The sequence below is a fragment of the Phaethon aethereus genome (assembly GCF_964289735.1).
Source record: "Phaethon aethereus genome assembly, chromosome: 3".
Lineage (NCBI taxonomy): Eukaryota > Metazoa > Chordata > Aves > Phaethontiformes > Phaethontidae > Phaethon > Phaethon aethereus.
Window position 1 is genome coordinate 39615683 of NC_138576.1, and position 16691 is coordinate 39632373.

Below are 16691 nucleotides of genomic sequence, written 5' to 3' on the forward strand. Positions count from 1 at the left end.
ATCAAATGCCAGATCATATATTCATGAACAAGAGGAACAACAAAGCCAGTGATGATAAAATAAAGGAATACATAGTGGAAGACAGCAAAAATCAAAAGACTTTTGTTGATGATGGTAGCTAACCAACCAGAGTTACTAATGAGATTCTACAAAAGAAAGGGCAAACATGATCTCTGAATGCATGAAAAACTTGATAGGAATAAACAGAAAAATATAACATCTTGGGAATTAGTGAGATGATTACTGCAAAAATGGATCTATAAAGTATGTTAAAAATTTGTAAAATGGTTTGGAGAACTGCTACAAAAATAATTTCTAGAAAATAAATACATCTTAGAGATAAAAATACGTACAGAGTTGCAATTCTTAGCGTAGTTAATTTAATAAGAAGGAAGCAAAGAGTCAGGATGATTAACCACTGAGCTTACCAAGGAATGCGATAAAGCTTCCATCATTTGAAATACTACATCAATACTGGATGTCTTTCTCAAAGCTGCAGTTCAGACAGAACTGATGGATTTGATGCTGGAAATATCTAACAGAGTTCTCCAATCTGTATTATGCAAATAATAAAATTAACAGAAAGAACCACTCCAGCTCCACGAAAAACAGAAAGCATCCCACATGGAATCTGAACTTATGATCACAGAGTCCTGCTTGTTCCTCACAAAGCAGGAATCAAACTAAAAGCCCCAGGAAGAGCCCAACAGCCTCAGTTAAAGGTTCAGAGAGCTGACTATGTTCGAAGTACAGCCCCCTTGTCATGGAGATCAGAGAAAACGTCTGGTTCATACATACACAGTTATCCCCTTTACCAATTCCTACCTTGCTACTCCTCTCAAACACACACAGCAAAATTACTTGCTTAAAGTGAAGAGCAAGGATAAGTAGACAGGGTTTTGTGAAAACCAGTAGTTGAGGCTGGTACAAATATTGCATAGCACAAGTATGTAATACACAGTACCTCCTTGAAAGCTACAACTTGAATGTTTTTCTCTGACTACAGTTACAGGTGCTAGCTGAGAACTGTGCAGTACAGTACCTAAAAAAATACTGCTACCTCGTTGTATCATGCTTCAATGGAAAAAGTCATAGTTTTAGCTGGACTAATTAAATCAATATATCTATTTGACAACTTGCAGCTGCTGGCAATCTGCAGATGGAGGTAGATCACCAGCCTAATATTTTTCTGTTTCTATTCCTAAGGATCCCTGATATGGTGTCAGGGAAAATATTTTCCCCAAAAGTTACTATTAGGATGCTGCAAGACCATGTGACATTTAAAAACTATGTTACAATGGAAGACTAATAGATGTGAGAAATACATTTGCAATGGACAGATGCTGTCTTGGTCCCACTGGAGGCTGGAAAAGATTGTTTAAGCATCTCTGGTACATTCCTGCTACTATTTTGGTCATAGGCAAGCACTTTCCAAAGAACTGCAATGCAATTAAAAAAGAACTTTCGTTCAGGGCAGACTGCAACAATATTCTCTGAAATGAGAACATTTATGCCAAGAGCAATCTATCTTGCCTGTACTATTACTCATATTATGGAAGAATTTTCTGGTTTAGTATGAGGGTTTTTCTCCTTATTAGTCCAGTTTCTGCTGGATCTTACAATTTTGATCATTTGCTTGGCAACCGAGTGATGCTGGAAATAAGCAATCACAGAAATGAGAATTCATTGCAAGTGTGAAAGACGTAGAAAGAGGGATTTGACACAAACAAGGAAAGAATTCTCAACATCAATGCAAGTTTAAGGAAGCAAACATGAAAATTCATCACACTAAACTACTATTGTATGCCTCTGACAGAAAATAGCCTCCTCCCTCATTCAAAAGTTCTGCTGTTATCCTGGTTTGACCCACATCTCAGTAACATCTTTGTCCCACACCCTTTTATCATGTTTCTGCCTCAAAAGCAACCCTTTTCTGGCAAACATTCTCTTTGATTGATGAAAGAAGTGTGTTGGGCGAACTGCTCCACTGTCTTTGGGCTGCAATATGAACTCCATGCACCCTGCCTCTTCCTGTCTTTGTTCCCATTGTTCTAAGATCTCTTTTAAGACTATCAAAATGTGAGATGATTAATTTTGGGGACCTCTGGCAGAAAGCATTGTCCTGTTGGAAATTCAGAATCTTCTGCTCAGCCTCCTTCTTAAGGATACTTAGAGGAAATAACTCCAATTGCCACAGAGTTAATCCAAATTAATCTGCTTCTCCCATGCTGATATCCTTTCAGGGAATCAGTTCTTAGTTTCCCCTCCCCATATTCTGCTTTTCAAAGAACAATGGAACAAGAAACCAAAGGGACCACAGCTGCAAGACTTGCAGATATGGACCGTAGGACAGAACTGTTCACCAAGCAGATGGCTCACTCAGATGCATTGTACCAGCAACCGTTGAACTGCGAGAATCCCGGTGGTTTAACTGGGGATAATACAAATCCCTAATGATCATAAGTAGCAGACAGGAATGAGGGTCTCTGGTGTTACTACTCAACAGATTAAAAGTTTCGTGTTGGGAATCTGTACATAGCAAGTCATCAGCTGTTGAAGACACAAGTTGCCAAGGCAGCAACGGTTCCCATAATTGTAGAAGGATTTCAGTAATTACGTTTTAACACATGGTATTGGAAGAAAAGATGGTATCTTTTCGTTATAGCAGGCCCAACCTTTGTCAGCACAAATACAGACAAGCAGCAGATTAACAGAAAAGACTTTATGAAAATGTAGGTTTTGGTGAACGAAGTTCCTGGACACTCTTCTGGTAGAGGAAAAGATTATTGCTTTAACTTTTATACAAGTGCTAGATTTCCAAGATTAGTAAAGCACTGAGGTTTCTTTCTTCATGGGTTTTATCCCACCACTGAAACATCAGTATCCCTACAAATTTTTTTTTTCCTGTGCAACAACAGATTTTGATGTTTCTAAGCCAAATGATAGCCATCTTTGTAGAGACTCAGTTGATGGATGTATCCCCTCTTGGAATACCTCAGAAACATGAACATGCAGAGAGTTATAACCTGGGGTGGCAGGTCCCATTCACTAGGCAGAGCAGTCAAACAAACTCAGTTTCCTCACTATATTCTAAGAGTGTAAGACAACCACATCTGAACCCAAAACATGTTCTGATTTTTCCAAGTTTTTCTAAAGCTAAAAAAAAGAAAAAAAAAAAAAAAATCACACCTTCCTTTGATCATATTTATGGTTATACATCCAGCCATAGTTTGTGAAGAAAAAGCATTGTTACTCCAGTTTCCTCCTCATTCTTTGCTCCACTACCCTTTGACAAACATTTAACCCACTACAGTTATTATCTTAATAAATGTTGATGTCCTTCACTCAGGATATTTTTGGGGGGAAATATTTGGGTTTACAGCTACATAATTAGTTTCTAATTCTGTTTATAGGAGGAAGTTGTTCTTGCATATCTAGGTCAATATCAAGACCATGATGCATGCTTTAGAAAATGTAAATCATAGCTTAGAATATTTTCTGGCTTCTGTACAACTGAATGACAACAACTCCCTATGACCTTCAAAACAACTCTGTAATACATACACGTTAAATAAACCAGTGAGAAAAAAGTCTTTTACAACGAAAAAAGTCCGAATACATTCACTTAAGAAATAGTCAAACAAAATACTTTACCAAGCTGGAGCCACTCTCAGAAGCATGGTGTCTAGTCTCTGAGCAGCACATGGGAGATTCAGGCACATGTGATTCATTGCCTGAATTCAACAGAAAAAAAGTGTCTCCAAGAAAACAGTCATCATGCTGAGGGTGCAAAGTGCTTCTGTCAAAGGGATTAGGGTGACAACACCACTCTTCAACTAAAGCATTCCAGTTTTCACTTGGCAGAGGAAGAACTCTGAGAAATTTCCTAAGAGAGAAGAAGAAAAAAAAAATTCAATTATTTTCTTTTCTAAGACACTAAAAGAGAGTTTAGACTCCTTACAAAAAAGGGGGGGAGAGGAAGTATGGCACTTTCTCAAGAGGAAGTGCTTGACTCTCCTTTCAGTCAAAGGCACTCTCTTTAGATGAATTCTAAGCAATGGATGAGTGCTTCCTGCCAAGCTTGTGATAAAGAATTTCCCAAGGGTGAATCTCCAGTGATTGTAAGGCAGAACTTGGCATAATCCTCTCTTGAAATGAATCACATGGCAAAAATAAAACAGTTCTATCCAGTCACAAAAAATGTAACAATGGGCATTTTGTAATTATATTTATTATTATTTCTTTTAAAGTTCCCTTGCACCAAATATTGACATAAAACCAACAGAAACAGACTGCTGCCACAGCAAGCATGTCCTCTGAAGCCCCTCAAAGTCAGATACCAGACTTTGAAAAAGCTAAATCCTGACAAAAATACCACAGTACATCTTAATTAGAAAAAAAAAGAAGGGATAATGAAATCTTAATGTAGATTTAGATTCAGATTCAAGTTTCAGAAGTCATATACGAAAAAACCCAAATCCCTTTCTCTGGGCAGTTGTATGGACCAAGGAGGCTGCTCCAGGCAATACCAGGCTTTGCTTTCGTTACCAGTGTTGTTTTTAACTTACTTTCTTTGGTTACATGCAGTGCCAGAGGATTTTATAAGCCAGTTTGGAATCACCGCTTTAAGTTGTAAAATATACTCTTAAAGATCGAACATATACATGTGGCTACATAAATACCAGCTTGGTCATTGTGAGTGAATCGTCAATACTTTCCTGCCTACAGTTCCTACAGCCATGCTGTGGTTCCTACCACACGTGTTTTTATTAGGAATGTAGAAGTATTGATGGATACTGTCCACATATTTAAACTTTCTTTAAACTGTGTCTTCTAGAAAACTATTGCACTGGGAAGAACTTCATCCCCTTCACCAAAACAAGAGGCAAAGTCTTTAATAGTGTGCACCTCTCCAACAGTTTCATAAATGTACAGTTTGTTGCAGAGCTGTGCTTTCTGTTCCCTGACTAGTTTCCTTGAATGCTTTCCTTTTGTCCCCTTATTTCTTCTGCTGTTACCTGAAACCTTTACATAGAGTTTCTTGATTCTACTTACTTAAAACTTGCAAATAAAACTTTGCTTATGGTGCTACTTCACAAATAAACACAGAGCTGCTAAGTCAACAGTTAAGACACTCTCCCTTTCTTGAAGTTCACAGACTAATCATTTCTGAAGATGCCAGTTCTTCCCATTGTAGTTCCTTTTGCCTTTTGTATTGTTGGGTGGGTGGAAGTAAATTCTTATATAAAAACTTCCTTCTTTCTGGATTGACAATACATTTTAAGCTGTGCTTGCCCCACCTGCAGATGAAAGTTGGAATAACTCGTCCTCTGACCCAGCTTTACCATAGCTAAATAAGATCACTTCTCTGTACTACCTACCACTGTCTTCACTCTCTGTGGTCTTACATATTGCCTGAGATACAACCACAATTCTGCCATGGTGGGACCTTAATCCTGGTGTTGGCCTCATGACTGATTATTCATCAGCCTTGCACAATTAGTTCCAATGCCTTGAATTGACTACTAAAAAGACTACTTAATTCCTATGTATTGTTCTTTACACTACAGCAACAAAAAGCTGGTATTGCTAAGCAATGTTTTTTCAAGTGTTACATACAGGGGGGAAAAAAAAAGATTACCTTAAGATGCAGACTAATGCTGTCCAGTTTCATTACATTAGCCCTTCTTTACCCTCACAGTCTAAAGTGTCAAGATCTTGGCTTTTTGCTCAACAAAAGCAGTTGCTCCAAACAGTAGAAATTACCTAAACAGACTCCTCTTAACTTTGAGCTACACAGAAAATATAGCATTTCCACTATATTTTAGGCTTTTGCCATTCGTAGGTGGGATGTCATATTCTGGATCACTAGAACTGGAAAAATGTAACACTAATAAAAATTTATCTTTCCAGAAAAAAAAAACAAAAAAAGAAACTTGAAGTTTACTGTGTCCTGACTAACTTCAGGCTGCTAAATACAGTGATAAGACCTAGCTAGCCGGGGGGTTTAGCTTCCCAGACTTGATCCTAATAACAACAGAGTTTTACTTTAAGACAGGTACCTAGGCTGCCATCAGAGTCAAAGCAGAAACAATTCTTAGGTTGGGGCCTTTAAGAGAAACTTTCTCCGTCTCAAAGTGCCTAATACAGTCAGGCTAAATCTCTTGGAGATAGTTCTCTGTCTCCAGAGGAAGTCTAGGTAATTAATTTTAAAAAGCTAGAAGTTAGGCAGTAGTCTAAAAAAGTCCTGCCATAAGGATGTAATTCTTAGGTGGGCTTCTGTGGTAAGGTAAGTATTTGACCATAGAGATCCTATCACCATTATTAACTAATATCCAAGAACCCTATAATATCATCCTATCTACTGAAAATTCCAAAAACCGGAAGTAAAATGGACTTTAGAGTTTTAAACATATAATCCTTCTGTTCCATCAGAGAAAAAGAGAAAGAAAGAAGATTCAACTGAATTTCTTTAAGAGCAGTCTTATTTACTTACTAAAAAATCTTGAACAGCCCAACTTGACAGTTAATTGCCATGCTTAAAGTTATTTATGTAGGAAAAGTGTAATTAGATTTCCCCTGCCATAAGTTTTTCAATAGAATACTCATGTAGTACAAATTCTTAACGTTTGGACTAAGGAAAAGGCTTATTGCTTAATAGTCAATTTATGAAATTTATTTTTCACAACGTTCAAGAATTTTTTCATGACAGAAATAAAGCCTTAAAGAATGATCTTGTACATGAGCTACACTTAGCCTAACTGGAAGAAGAGAAAGAAAAAAGAAAGTATCCCAAATTCTTTGCAGCTCTTAAATCATGGAAGGAAAAACCAAAATCTAATCACTTCCTCTAATGAGGGTGATGTGAGGGTAACGGAGAAGAATCAGAGAGCACGACTCTAACCTCTGAAGAGCTATCAGATTCATGGAAGGAAACAGACTAAGCCAGGGGATTTCAGAAAATGTATAGAGTCCGTTTGCTTGCATCAAGGAAGGAGCACTTACATTTAAACCATTCCTAGCACATTTCTCCAATCTAGTCTTTAAAATTATGTCTTCCTATACAGTCTCTAACAGTTAAAAATAAGCTTTAGAATAAGTTTAGGGGTTTGTTTTTGTTGTTGGGTTTTTTTTTTTTTTCATTTTAACATAAATTCCTCCTGCTTCAACTGAAGACTACTGCCACCTCCTTTGCAGCAACTTCTTACATATTGGAAAAGACTTATGACTTCTCCAGAGCCTTATCTAAACTAAATTCCCTTTATTTCAATTTTTTCTCAAAGGTATCATTTTCTAGATCTCAGGTTTTTCTTATTACAGACCCTTTCCTAGTAATTCACACTTAATTTAATAAGTCCCCTCCTCAGATGGTTCTGTAACTTCCCTTCAATCCCACTACCTGTGCTGCCATTGTCATACTCAGTCTCTCTGGAGAGACCAACACACGAATTCTGCAGCAGAAAGTACTGACTATGCTACTGTCTTCCTTTTGGAAATGCTGCAACAGAAGGTGTTGGATACACTGGCAGCTCCACTGTTCTACTCTTTTCTTGAATAGTATTTTTTTAGTGACAACATTTGAATGGCGCAGAGGTTGCCTGCAAGGAGAAATGCCAAGCAAAGAGCCATGAACTTGCCTTCTTTTCCTTTCTCAAAAATTCTGACTGCGTCACGTTATAGGATGCAGAACCAAAAGATGTAAACTCCATGCATATCAATGTGATGCGCTGAAATTCAGGAAAACGCCGACTCAGAGACAAAAATTTAAAAGTGCAATATCTTTTCAAAGAAAATGTTGCTGACTAGAAATTAGAAGTTTCATTAGTCTACAAATGTATCAAAAGAAGAGTTATTACTAGATTTTCTGATGAGACATTTCAGAAGAGAAAGCCAGGAAATCCCCACTCAGTTACATTCAAGCCAGCCATAAAACCATATGTATGACAAGAAAGTAACAGGAGTTTGCAGAATATACTGCATTTGTGTTACCATTTTTAGTATTAGGAGTGGCATAGATCATAAAAGGCTGCACGTGCATCTCTAACAATTCTTATATATCCAGCTGAAGCTGTCAAAATTGTTCATCAGAAGCCAGAAAATGCAGCACCTTTTATTAAAACTCTCATTCATTCTGCAGACTTTGAAAGGAACAGAGATAAGGCCAAGTCACACAGCTAAGAAGCAGCTCCTATGCTTCCCAAATTCAGCATCCCTGAACTATGTGGAGGTTGGGTCTACTTAACAGATAGAAGGGAGATGTGGTCAACACCCCTGTTCTGAGCAGCCATAAAATGCTGACTGAAGGGAATTTGTACGAGACTGAGCAGAACTGAAGAGGATCCCTGAAATGCAGAGGAAGAAAGAAGTCTAGACTCAAATTTTCAGTTTTATTCCCTTCAACCTAGCAAAGATGCCAGCTACTAATACACTATGAGTATTTTAAAAACAAATTAAAACTATGAACCTTTTTTTTTAATATTTCCAGGCCAAAATGTTACAGCTTTTTGTTTGTACAGCAAAATCACAAGCTATTATGATGAGTGCAAAGAGATTCTGTATGAACAAAAAGCCATAGATCTCAAAGCAGAAATTTTACACATAGGGAAATCCAGCCACAAAAGGAAATGTCTCACTCAAGGCATAGCAGACAAGCAGGAAAAGAATCCAAAATTTCCCAGCTTCCAGGGCAATGCACCAAACTCTCTATGTCAGGTACTTTTACTTTCCAGCCAGAATGAAATCAAGAAGTAAATGAATAAATGGTGAATAACTGTTTCAGGTAATTTTGCTTTTAGTCATCTGTAGTACTTCAAAAGTGTTCTCATTTATCAGTTTCAAAATAAATGCCTTTTAGCTGTCTCTCTAAGTACACAAAATAACATGAATGCCAATCACTATGGCATTTATTGCTATAAATACAAGACACTGCAGTACTCACCGGTCTTTTACTATGATGTCACCACAGGATTGACAGTAAAAGACATAATTCTTCTGGGGTTTCAGGCTTTCCCTTAAAGTATGAGCCAAACCTATAGACAGAAAAGGACATATTCATCTTCCAAGTTACATAAAATTTTCAGTCACTTGTACATAAAAATCCTTCCAAATACCTCAAAAAAAAAAAAAGGAATCTAGCAAACAAAGCAAAATGCTAACATTTTAAACACAACCTTAATTTACCTGTAGAAGCAAGTAATTAGATTTAGAAAAACTTGCCACCTCCACCTCATGCCCCATATTGCCGAATAGGAATTGTATTCTTGAATAATTATTTTAAAGGTGCAAATCCTCTCCACAGGGGGAGCTGAGATATTGATATCATTACAAAGATTATATAAATTAAAGTTCAGTGCTACTTTTGTGTAATGATAGTTCTGCCAATTGGTGTCTCTGCAATATGAGGATATATCCCAATATGTAACACAAAACAGTTGGGGGAGGTAGAAAGGGCACTAGTCTTAAATGTTCAGGCAGGTGAGATAGGCAGCCACTGTGGTATCACTCGAGGAATAGAAAGCAAGCAATACCCTCTGCAGGCCAGCAAAGCAAAAACAGTCTCACAAAAGCCAGCTCAGATAACTTTTCCAAATTAAAAAAAGCACTATAAAAGCCTCCACAAATTATCAAATAACACTAGGTGGATTAAAAGCAAAACTGTAAGCCTAGTTCTACATATTAATAGGTTTTGCATTGCCCACTTTCTATAACTTAAGAATCAAAGTATATCCTCAGCACCGGCATTCAGTATTTAAGATTTAGGTTGCAACCATAAATGAAAAGTACTTCCAAAGGTTCCAGAATTTCATGTAAGAGACAACTAGTTTTGCATATTAATATAAAACATTAAAGGCTAACTAAGGTTATTCAATATATATGTTGATTACCATCTGGTTCACATAGATGTTTTTCACTGGTACGACTTTCAAAGGTAAATTTTTAAAATTTTAATTAAATTTTAATTTATTAAATTTTAAAATTTAACATTTATCTTTGATCTTTTTAAGCATAACTCACTAATAAGACACACTAGCTAATTCTTGCATAACTGAATCGTCAAAGCACATGCTTAATTACAGATTAGTGTACAGAAGCAACCTCAGCATACCATAAAAATCAACAGAGTATTCCAGTGTGGTTCTGGTGCTGAAACCATTATTGTACATCATATACTTTATTGGTCATTTCTACTTTAAAGACACAGAATGACAATTTTGTGTTAATGTATCTGTGTCACACCCAGATTAGGTTAAATAAATCTAAACATATCGAGCTTAGATGCCAGAAAGAAAGAAAGCACCAGCTATACTACCATGCTTCCTATTTATGCAGTCACACCCTAGACCTGAATTAGCATCATGGCAATGAAGAAGGTAACTTTGCAGATGTTACCTTGCAGCACTGACCTCTGCAAACCAAAGCGGTGAGAACAAGCCCCACTACAAAATCACAGTCCTTTGCGATTAAGTGGTCGATGACAACCTTAGTGCAACAGCCTGGATGAATGATATTACTGCTTTTTCAGTTTCAGAAGGAAAAGAAAGTAATTCTGAATTAGTATGGGAAAGCACAGGGGAGGAACCAAGAGCAAGTTCTCAAACTGCTACACGAAACACTCGGCAACCATGTTTCCCTTTCGCTACGACACTTCTTGCACTTTGGATTTTAAAAATGACAATTTTATCAGTTTTTGTTTAAAACTTTCAATTCAGAGCTGGAGAGAGCCTTTCAGAAAAAGCATGTGCACGGCGCAAACCATCAACTCCAGTTGGGTTTGCGGTTTTTTGGTTGTTTTTTCTTCGTGCTACACTTTAAAGTCTCTACGTGCACGTCACTGAAAACGGCCGGGTTTCGGATAACCCTAAACAAACCCACCTTTTCTGAGAATCAGTGGCCCGAGCTCCCCCCGCCCCCGCCCAGCGCTGAGGCGAAAGCGCCGCCGGCCCCGCCCGGGCCTTACCGGCGCTCGGCGGCGGGCGGCGCAGGCGCATGCGCAGGTGCAGGCCGTCACCGGGGAGGCGGCGCAGGCCGCGGCAGGAGGACGGGGCCAGCCTGACCTCTGCCGGCAGCGCCGCCGTCTCGCGGCTCCCGCCGCTTCTCACTTCCAGGCAGTCCACGGCCACCGAAACCTCCACCGGCGAGCTCGAGACGTCCGCCTCGCTGGGGACGCAAAGTAACGGGTTTACCTCAGAAGGGAGGTGGCAGGACCAGCTGCCGGTTGACACGCGCAGGCCAAAACGGGCGAGAAGGACCTCAGCGCTACAGGCGCCAGAGCTGGGCTGCGGCTCCCGCAACGCAATACAAGCTCGGCGTCAGGTGGGGGCGCGGGACGCCTCGCCGACGGCCTGCCTGAACCGAGCCCGGGGTCGGTCTGCAGCTCCCCCGCGGCCCGGGAGCCACGCGGTAAACTGGGGTCTCCCGTGGGGGTGAGGAGCAATCGAGAGAAATAAATGACCGTTCTCAGGAAGCATTTATTTGCACTGTAACTCGAGTTTTTCCGAGTCGCACGAGAAGGGAAGGGCAGGGGGAGGTGCCGGTACCTAACCCGGTTCCCCACCCACCTCCCGCTTAAGGCTAAGGACGCTAAAAGTCAGACCCGCCACGCCCTGCGCCTCCCCCGCCAGCACCGGCCCGAGCGGCGGAGGGCAGACAGCGTCCCCGGCACTACCGGATAACCAGCAACACGCTCTGCATCCGCCGCCTGATCTCCAGCAGAAACCCTCCCGCCATGCCGTAAGGGGAACAGCTCCGGCGGCCCGCGCAGGAAGCGGACGCTCTGCCGGCGCAGGCGCGGTGCGGCCGCCCGCCACGGCGCCACCTGCAGCTCGACGCCGGCGCCGCCCCGGTGGCAGCGGCGGGAAGGCGACCCCGGGCTGGCGGGCGCTCACCCCGCGGTCGGCTGTGGGGTAGGGCTTTTGTGTGCCCAGGGCTGGGTCCTGTCGGGTCCCGAAGGCCCAAGGTCGAGGCCTGCACAATCTGCACAAGAAGCCGCTTCAGGGCTTGGCTGGCCTTGCGGGGTTTTCTTATGCCCAGCCTGAACCTCTTGTGTGTCAACATGAGCCTGTCATCTCCAGTCCTCCTGTCACACCACTGCTCTGAGGAGCCTGGGCCCGTCTTCTCAGGCACCTCCCCACAGGCACTGGGGGCTGTGGTTGGGGCCCCCCCAGCCGAAGCCATCTCACCTCACAGTGCTCCAGCCTCAACCATCCTGCTGGCATCCAACAAACTACGGACACCCTCCCTGCAAGGGACATGGAGGGAAGACTGGGCACTGTCTCCTAGATGTGGTACACCAAGTGCCAAGTAATGGGGGGTAATCGGTCTCCTTGATCTACAGGCTCTGCTCCAGGATGCTGTTGGCCCTCGTTGCTGCCAGGCCAGCTCTGCTGGTTGCCCACCAGGGCCTCTGGGCTTTCCCCACAGAGTTGCTCCCTAGCCAGGCATTCCTGGTCTCTACTGGTGCCCAGGGCTCATCCTTCCCAGGGGCAGCAGTGTCCCATGATAACCAGGCTTTGTGACACAGAGACTTCCTTGGGTTATAGGAAAAGACTTCATCCACTTCCTTATCCTGATTGGGTGGTCTGTAACATGCTCCCACTAAGATGTCACCCTGACTGGCTTCTCTTCTGATCCTGATGTACAAGCTCTGACCTAGCCCATTGCCCAGCCCATACAAGAGCTCCACATACCCAAGATGCTGCTTCAAAGAGGGGGCAGTATCATGGTGCTCATGTGGATAAGCAGTTGGGGGTAGTAGGCTGAGGGTCAATCAAGCCTCAGCAGTGTCCTTGCAACATGTTGGATCCAAGCCCCCAGCAAGCAAAAAACCCAGACAGCAAGTCCAGTTGGCAGATGAGGTCCTCCATCCCTCACAGCAGGGAGTCACTGCTCTCATCCACCACTTTCTCCTGGTGGTGCTGCTGTGTGGTTCAGGCTTGGCCAGCTGTGGTGCTTCCCCAGATAAGTCTTTCTTCCCCATGATCTGCTACCAAGGTATGGAACCTATACTCCAATTGCAGATCTGCAGGTGGAGAAGGAGCTTGTACTCCTGTTGCTAGAATTCACAAGCTTCCAGGCTTCTCCATCATGGGAAACCTTCTATTTCCCTACACCCAGCCACAATCTCTAGCTGCCTCTCCTTCTGTGCAGTTTGGGCTTTCACTTCTGCAGCATCTCTGGGAAGATGCTGTCAATCTCTTTTTCATCTTCCCTGCTACTGCACATTCTGCTGGACTCCTCCTGAAGCTGCTTAGATTGGCAACAACTCCTCACCAGCAAGCACGGGCACAACCTCTGCAGTGTGGTCCCTGTAGCCCCAGGCCTCTGAAGCTGCAGCCCCCCATACTAGGTCTGGCTGGGATGGGGTTTCCTCACATTTTCCTATGATGCTGTCCTTAGGATTTGTGACCAGTGTTGATAACATACCAATGTTTTCGCTATTGCTGAACAGTGCTTGCACACTGTCAAGGCCTTCTCAGTGTCTCACTCAGCTCCCCTCAGCAAGCACGCTGGAGGTGGAGAAGAGGCTTGGGCAGTGGAGAGATAGGACCTGACTCGAATTGACCCGAGAGATATTCCATAGCACATAACGTCATGCCCAGCAACAAAAACTGGGGGTGTAGTCTTTCCAAAGTAGCCGTTGCTTGGAGACTGGCTGGGCATCCGCCGTCTGCTTGTGGGAGGTGGTGAGTGATTGTCTTTGTATGAGGGGTTTTTTTTTTTTTCCTTTTCTTCACTTCCTAAACCATCATTATCTTGACCCACAACTTTTCTTGCTTTTGCTCTTCTGGTTCTCCCACCACGGAGCAGTGAGCTAGCAGCTGGCTGGGGTCAAGCCCCCTTGCCCACGAAGCTCTGCCTGAGCAAAGGCCCCTGCTGATCCAGGGGCAGGCTCCCCAGTCGGTGCTGGGGATCGTGTCGCGTCACTGCACCACCACCCACCCCCTGCCTTGTGAGCAACCCCTTCTCCGCCCTTTCTTGCGAACACTATAAATCTGCCCAAATTCCTCCCAATCCACGTTCTCCCAGCTCTTGAATGCTGTCACACCGCACTCATGCCAAACTGACCCTTGGCACAGGCACCTGCTGCTCTGGGGTGAGGCATCCTAGCACCTCTCACAAGGTCTTTTATCAACAGACTAAGCCCAGCTTGACACACCTGCATGACTGTCCCTTAGCTCATGAGCTCCCCACTGCATGCTTCATCCAGCACGCTGCCCTCACAGTATATGAGAGGCCATTGATGGTCTGTACTCAAGGACACCAAGGGAAGGAAGCTTTTTCTTTGGAAAAAAACAGCCTTTCACCATGCTGAGTGTTTACTGTCTATGAAAGTCACAAGACCTGCACTTGCAGAGAGTTATTTGAAAACATGATCTGAAAAGCTTCAAACAAAAAGGCAGATTTTCACATGTTAATTTCATAGTAATTTACTATCAAGACATGATTACTTTGAAGTAATCTTAGTCCTTGGAATTGGCAAAACCAAGTAGATGTCTTAGGAGAGTCTCAAGTAAGTAGATGAAGTAAGGTTAGATTTTGTGGCAGGCAATAGCCAGCTAAACTGTCTCAACTAAATGTTTGGGTTTTTGTTGTTTTTTTACAAAGCATTATTCTATTCAAGTATTCTAAGATGCAGACTATAGTCTCTACGTGCTGTTCTGAGGGTGGTGTTTGGGGATTTTGTTGGTGTTTGCTTTTTAAGGAAGAAAAATATTTAGTCCATATGGTGGCTTTCATTTCCAATTACTTCACAAACCAATGTACATATTGCATGTTAAATTGTTCTGAGCAAGCAGGTCACACGTCAAACATAAAATCAACATAATTATAGGAGAATCAACTCCTAGTATTATTAAAAGGGCCTTGGGCCCTGACTTTACAAGGGCTTAAACAAGGCTACAAAGTTATGAGTAATCTTAAGTATTCGTGGGGTGTGAGCTTCATTTATTTAGAATCATCTATTATAGGTTTCTCACCATTTCTGCAGTGAAGTAATTACACAGAAATGAAGGTAGACATCCTACAGAGTGAGGGCACCTAGCACCAGTGGTGCATCTCACCCAGTATTTTGACTCCAATGTCAGTAAAAGGAGATAGTATTTAGGAAGAGCTCTTTAGCAATGGTCACTTCCCGGTACTTCCCCTGTATCTCTTGTTATATGAGGGATGCTGGAGGGTACGTCCCTGCCTATTTCCTTGAGTATCCACTTATGGGTGTGTTTGCCATCAATATGAATAATGCCTCCTTGAGGCATTGAACCTACGGATAGCATCCAAGTCTCCAGTCTCTGGTGGCAATGCGTTCTAGAAGTTCACTATCTGCTTTGCAGAAAAGCATTTTCTTTACATCTCTCAAACATGTGCTTCCATTGTTTTCATGTGGTACCTCCTCATTCTCATACTGCGGGATTTGGTTAACAACAACTTTGTCTCTTTCGTGATTTTGTAAATCTTGATCAGTCATCTTCCCTGCATTCTCCATATCGAACAGTCCCAGCCGTTACTACTCTTGCTGTAAGGCAGCAGCTCCATCCTTCTCTGTGCCTTCCCTAACTCCTTCTCGAGCCGTGAAGACACAAAATGATGCAGTAATCAATATGAGGCTGCGGCAGCATTTTATATAGCAGCCAAATGACTCCTTCTGTCGTCTTCTCAATGTTCTTCCTGATAACATACAATGTTTTGTGGGGGTTTTTTGATTGCCGCTGCACATAAAGTTGATGAGACAATTTCAGAGAACTGTTTGTGAGCTCTGAGTTGTAACTGCTACTACTAAATTCAGCAAAAGGGAAGCTTAGAAATCTAACTGCTTTACAGCGCAGGAGCATGTGAGGGCATGTAGTTAGTTACTGAAAGGCCCATCGCCTCTGTGAAGATCACCACTTTTAAATAGCTCCAAAAGCACCACCAACCCTAGTTAAGAATTAAATCTCAAATGCATTTGTAAGTATCTTCAAAGAAAAATAAATGTAAATGCACCATTTTATTTGGAAATACACGACCTGTAGAGTCAAACTCTGTACCTTGGAAAAACAGGGGGATTTGTCAGCTCTCCAAAAATTAACTGTTTCTCATTTACCAAATCCTGGAATGGTCTAATGAGAAAAGGTATCATATCTCCTCTTTATTATCCCAAGTCTGGAGAATGAAATTAATACTTCACGAAACGTTGGCTGATAACATATGTCACCAAGTAAAAAATTTATAAATATTATGAGATTTTCCCTTGGAAATATTTTAGAAATATTTACTTGTCTTCAGACAAAATGTAAAATATTTATTATACAAGCTGAATGCACTTTTTTTTTAATTAAGTTGTTTATAATGATAATAACTGTTCACTATTACAAAGCCTGCTTAAATTTTGAGAACTGTAACGATGACTTTGAAACTAACAGATTGCAGCCTGAGAACTGTACCCTTCATACTGCGGAACTGGTCACTTCAAAATCATTCTTGCGAAAAATTCCTTGCCATATTGTCCACGTGGGCAGCCCACACGCTTTTCTGTGGAGTAACGACTCAAGCGTAATAAGCACAACAAATTTTAGAAAATTCTAAATACAGCTACTATTAATATAATCGATAATGTTTCCTAAAGGACCACCTGGCTTCCATTTTTACCTGCACTATAGTTGGTGAACTGTGTGAACATTAAGCAAAATAAATATACAGACATATATAAACTCCTT

At 41.8% G+C, this 16691-nt stretch overlaps 1 protein-coding gene across 1 annotated transcript in view; it reads right to left on the reverse strand.

The window, feature by feature from the left end:
* UBE3D (ubiquitin protein ligase E3D) overlaps positions 1 to 11727 on the reverse strand; it is a gene marked incomplete at both ends in the record, with an annotated part of 58543 nt that extends 46816 nt beyond the window's left edge. The window contains 4 exons of the mRNA XM_081998510.1: positions 3655 to 3886; positions 8939 to 9029; positions 10958 to 11157; positions 11666 to 11727. Of these exons, the coding sequence (XP_081854636.1) occupies positions 3655 to 3886; positions 8939 to 9029; positions 10958 to 11157; positions 11666 to 11727 (585 nt within the window). The remainder of the gene's footprint in view (positions 1 to 3654; positions 3887 to 8938; positions 9030 to 10957; positions 11158 to 11665) is intronic.
* Between the last annotated feature and the right edge of the window lie 4964 nt (positions 11728 to 16691).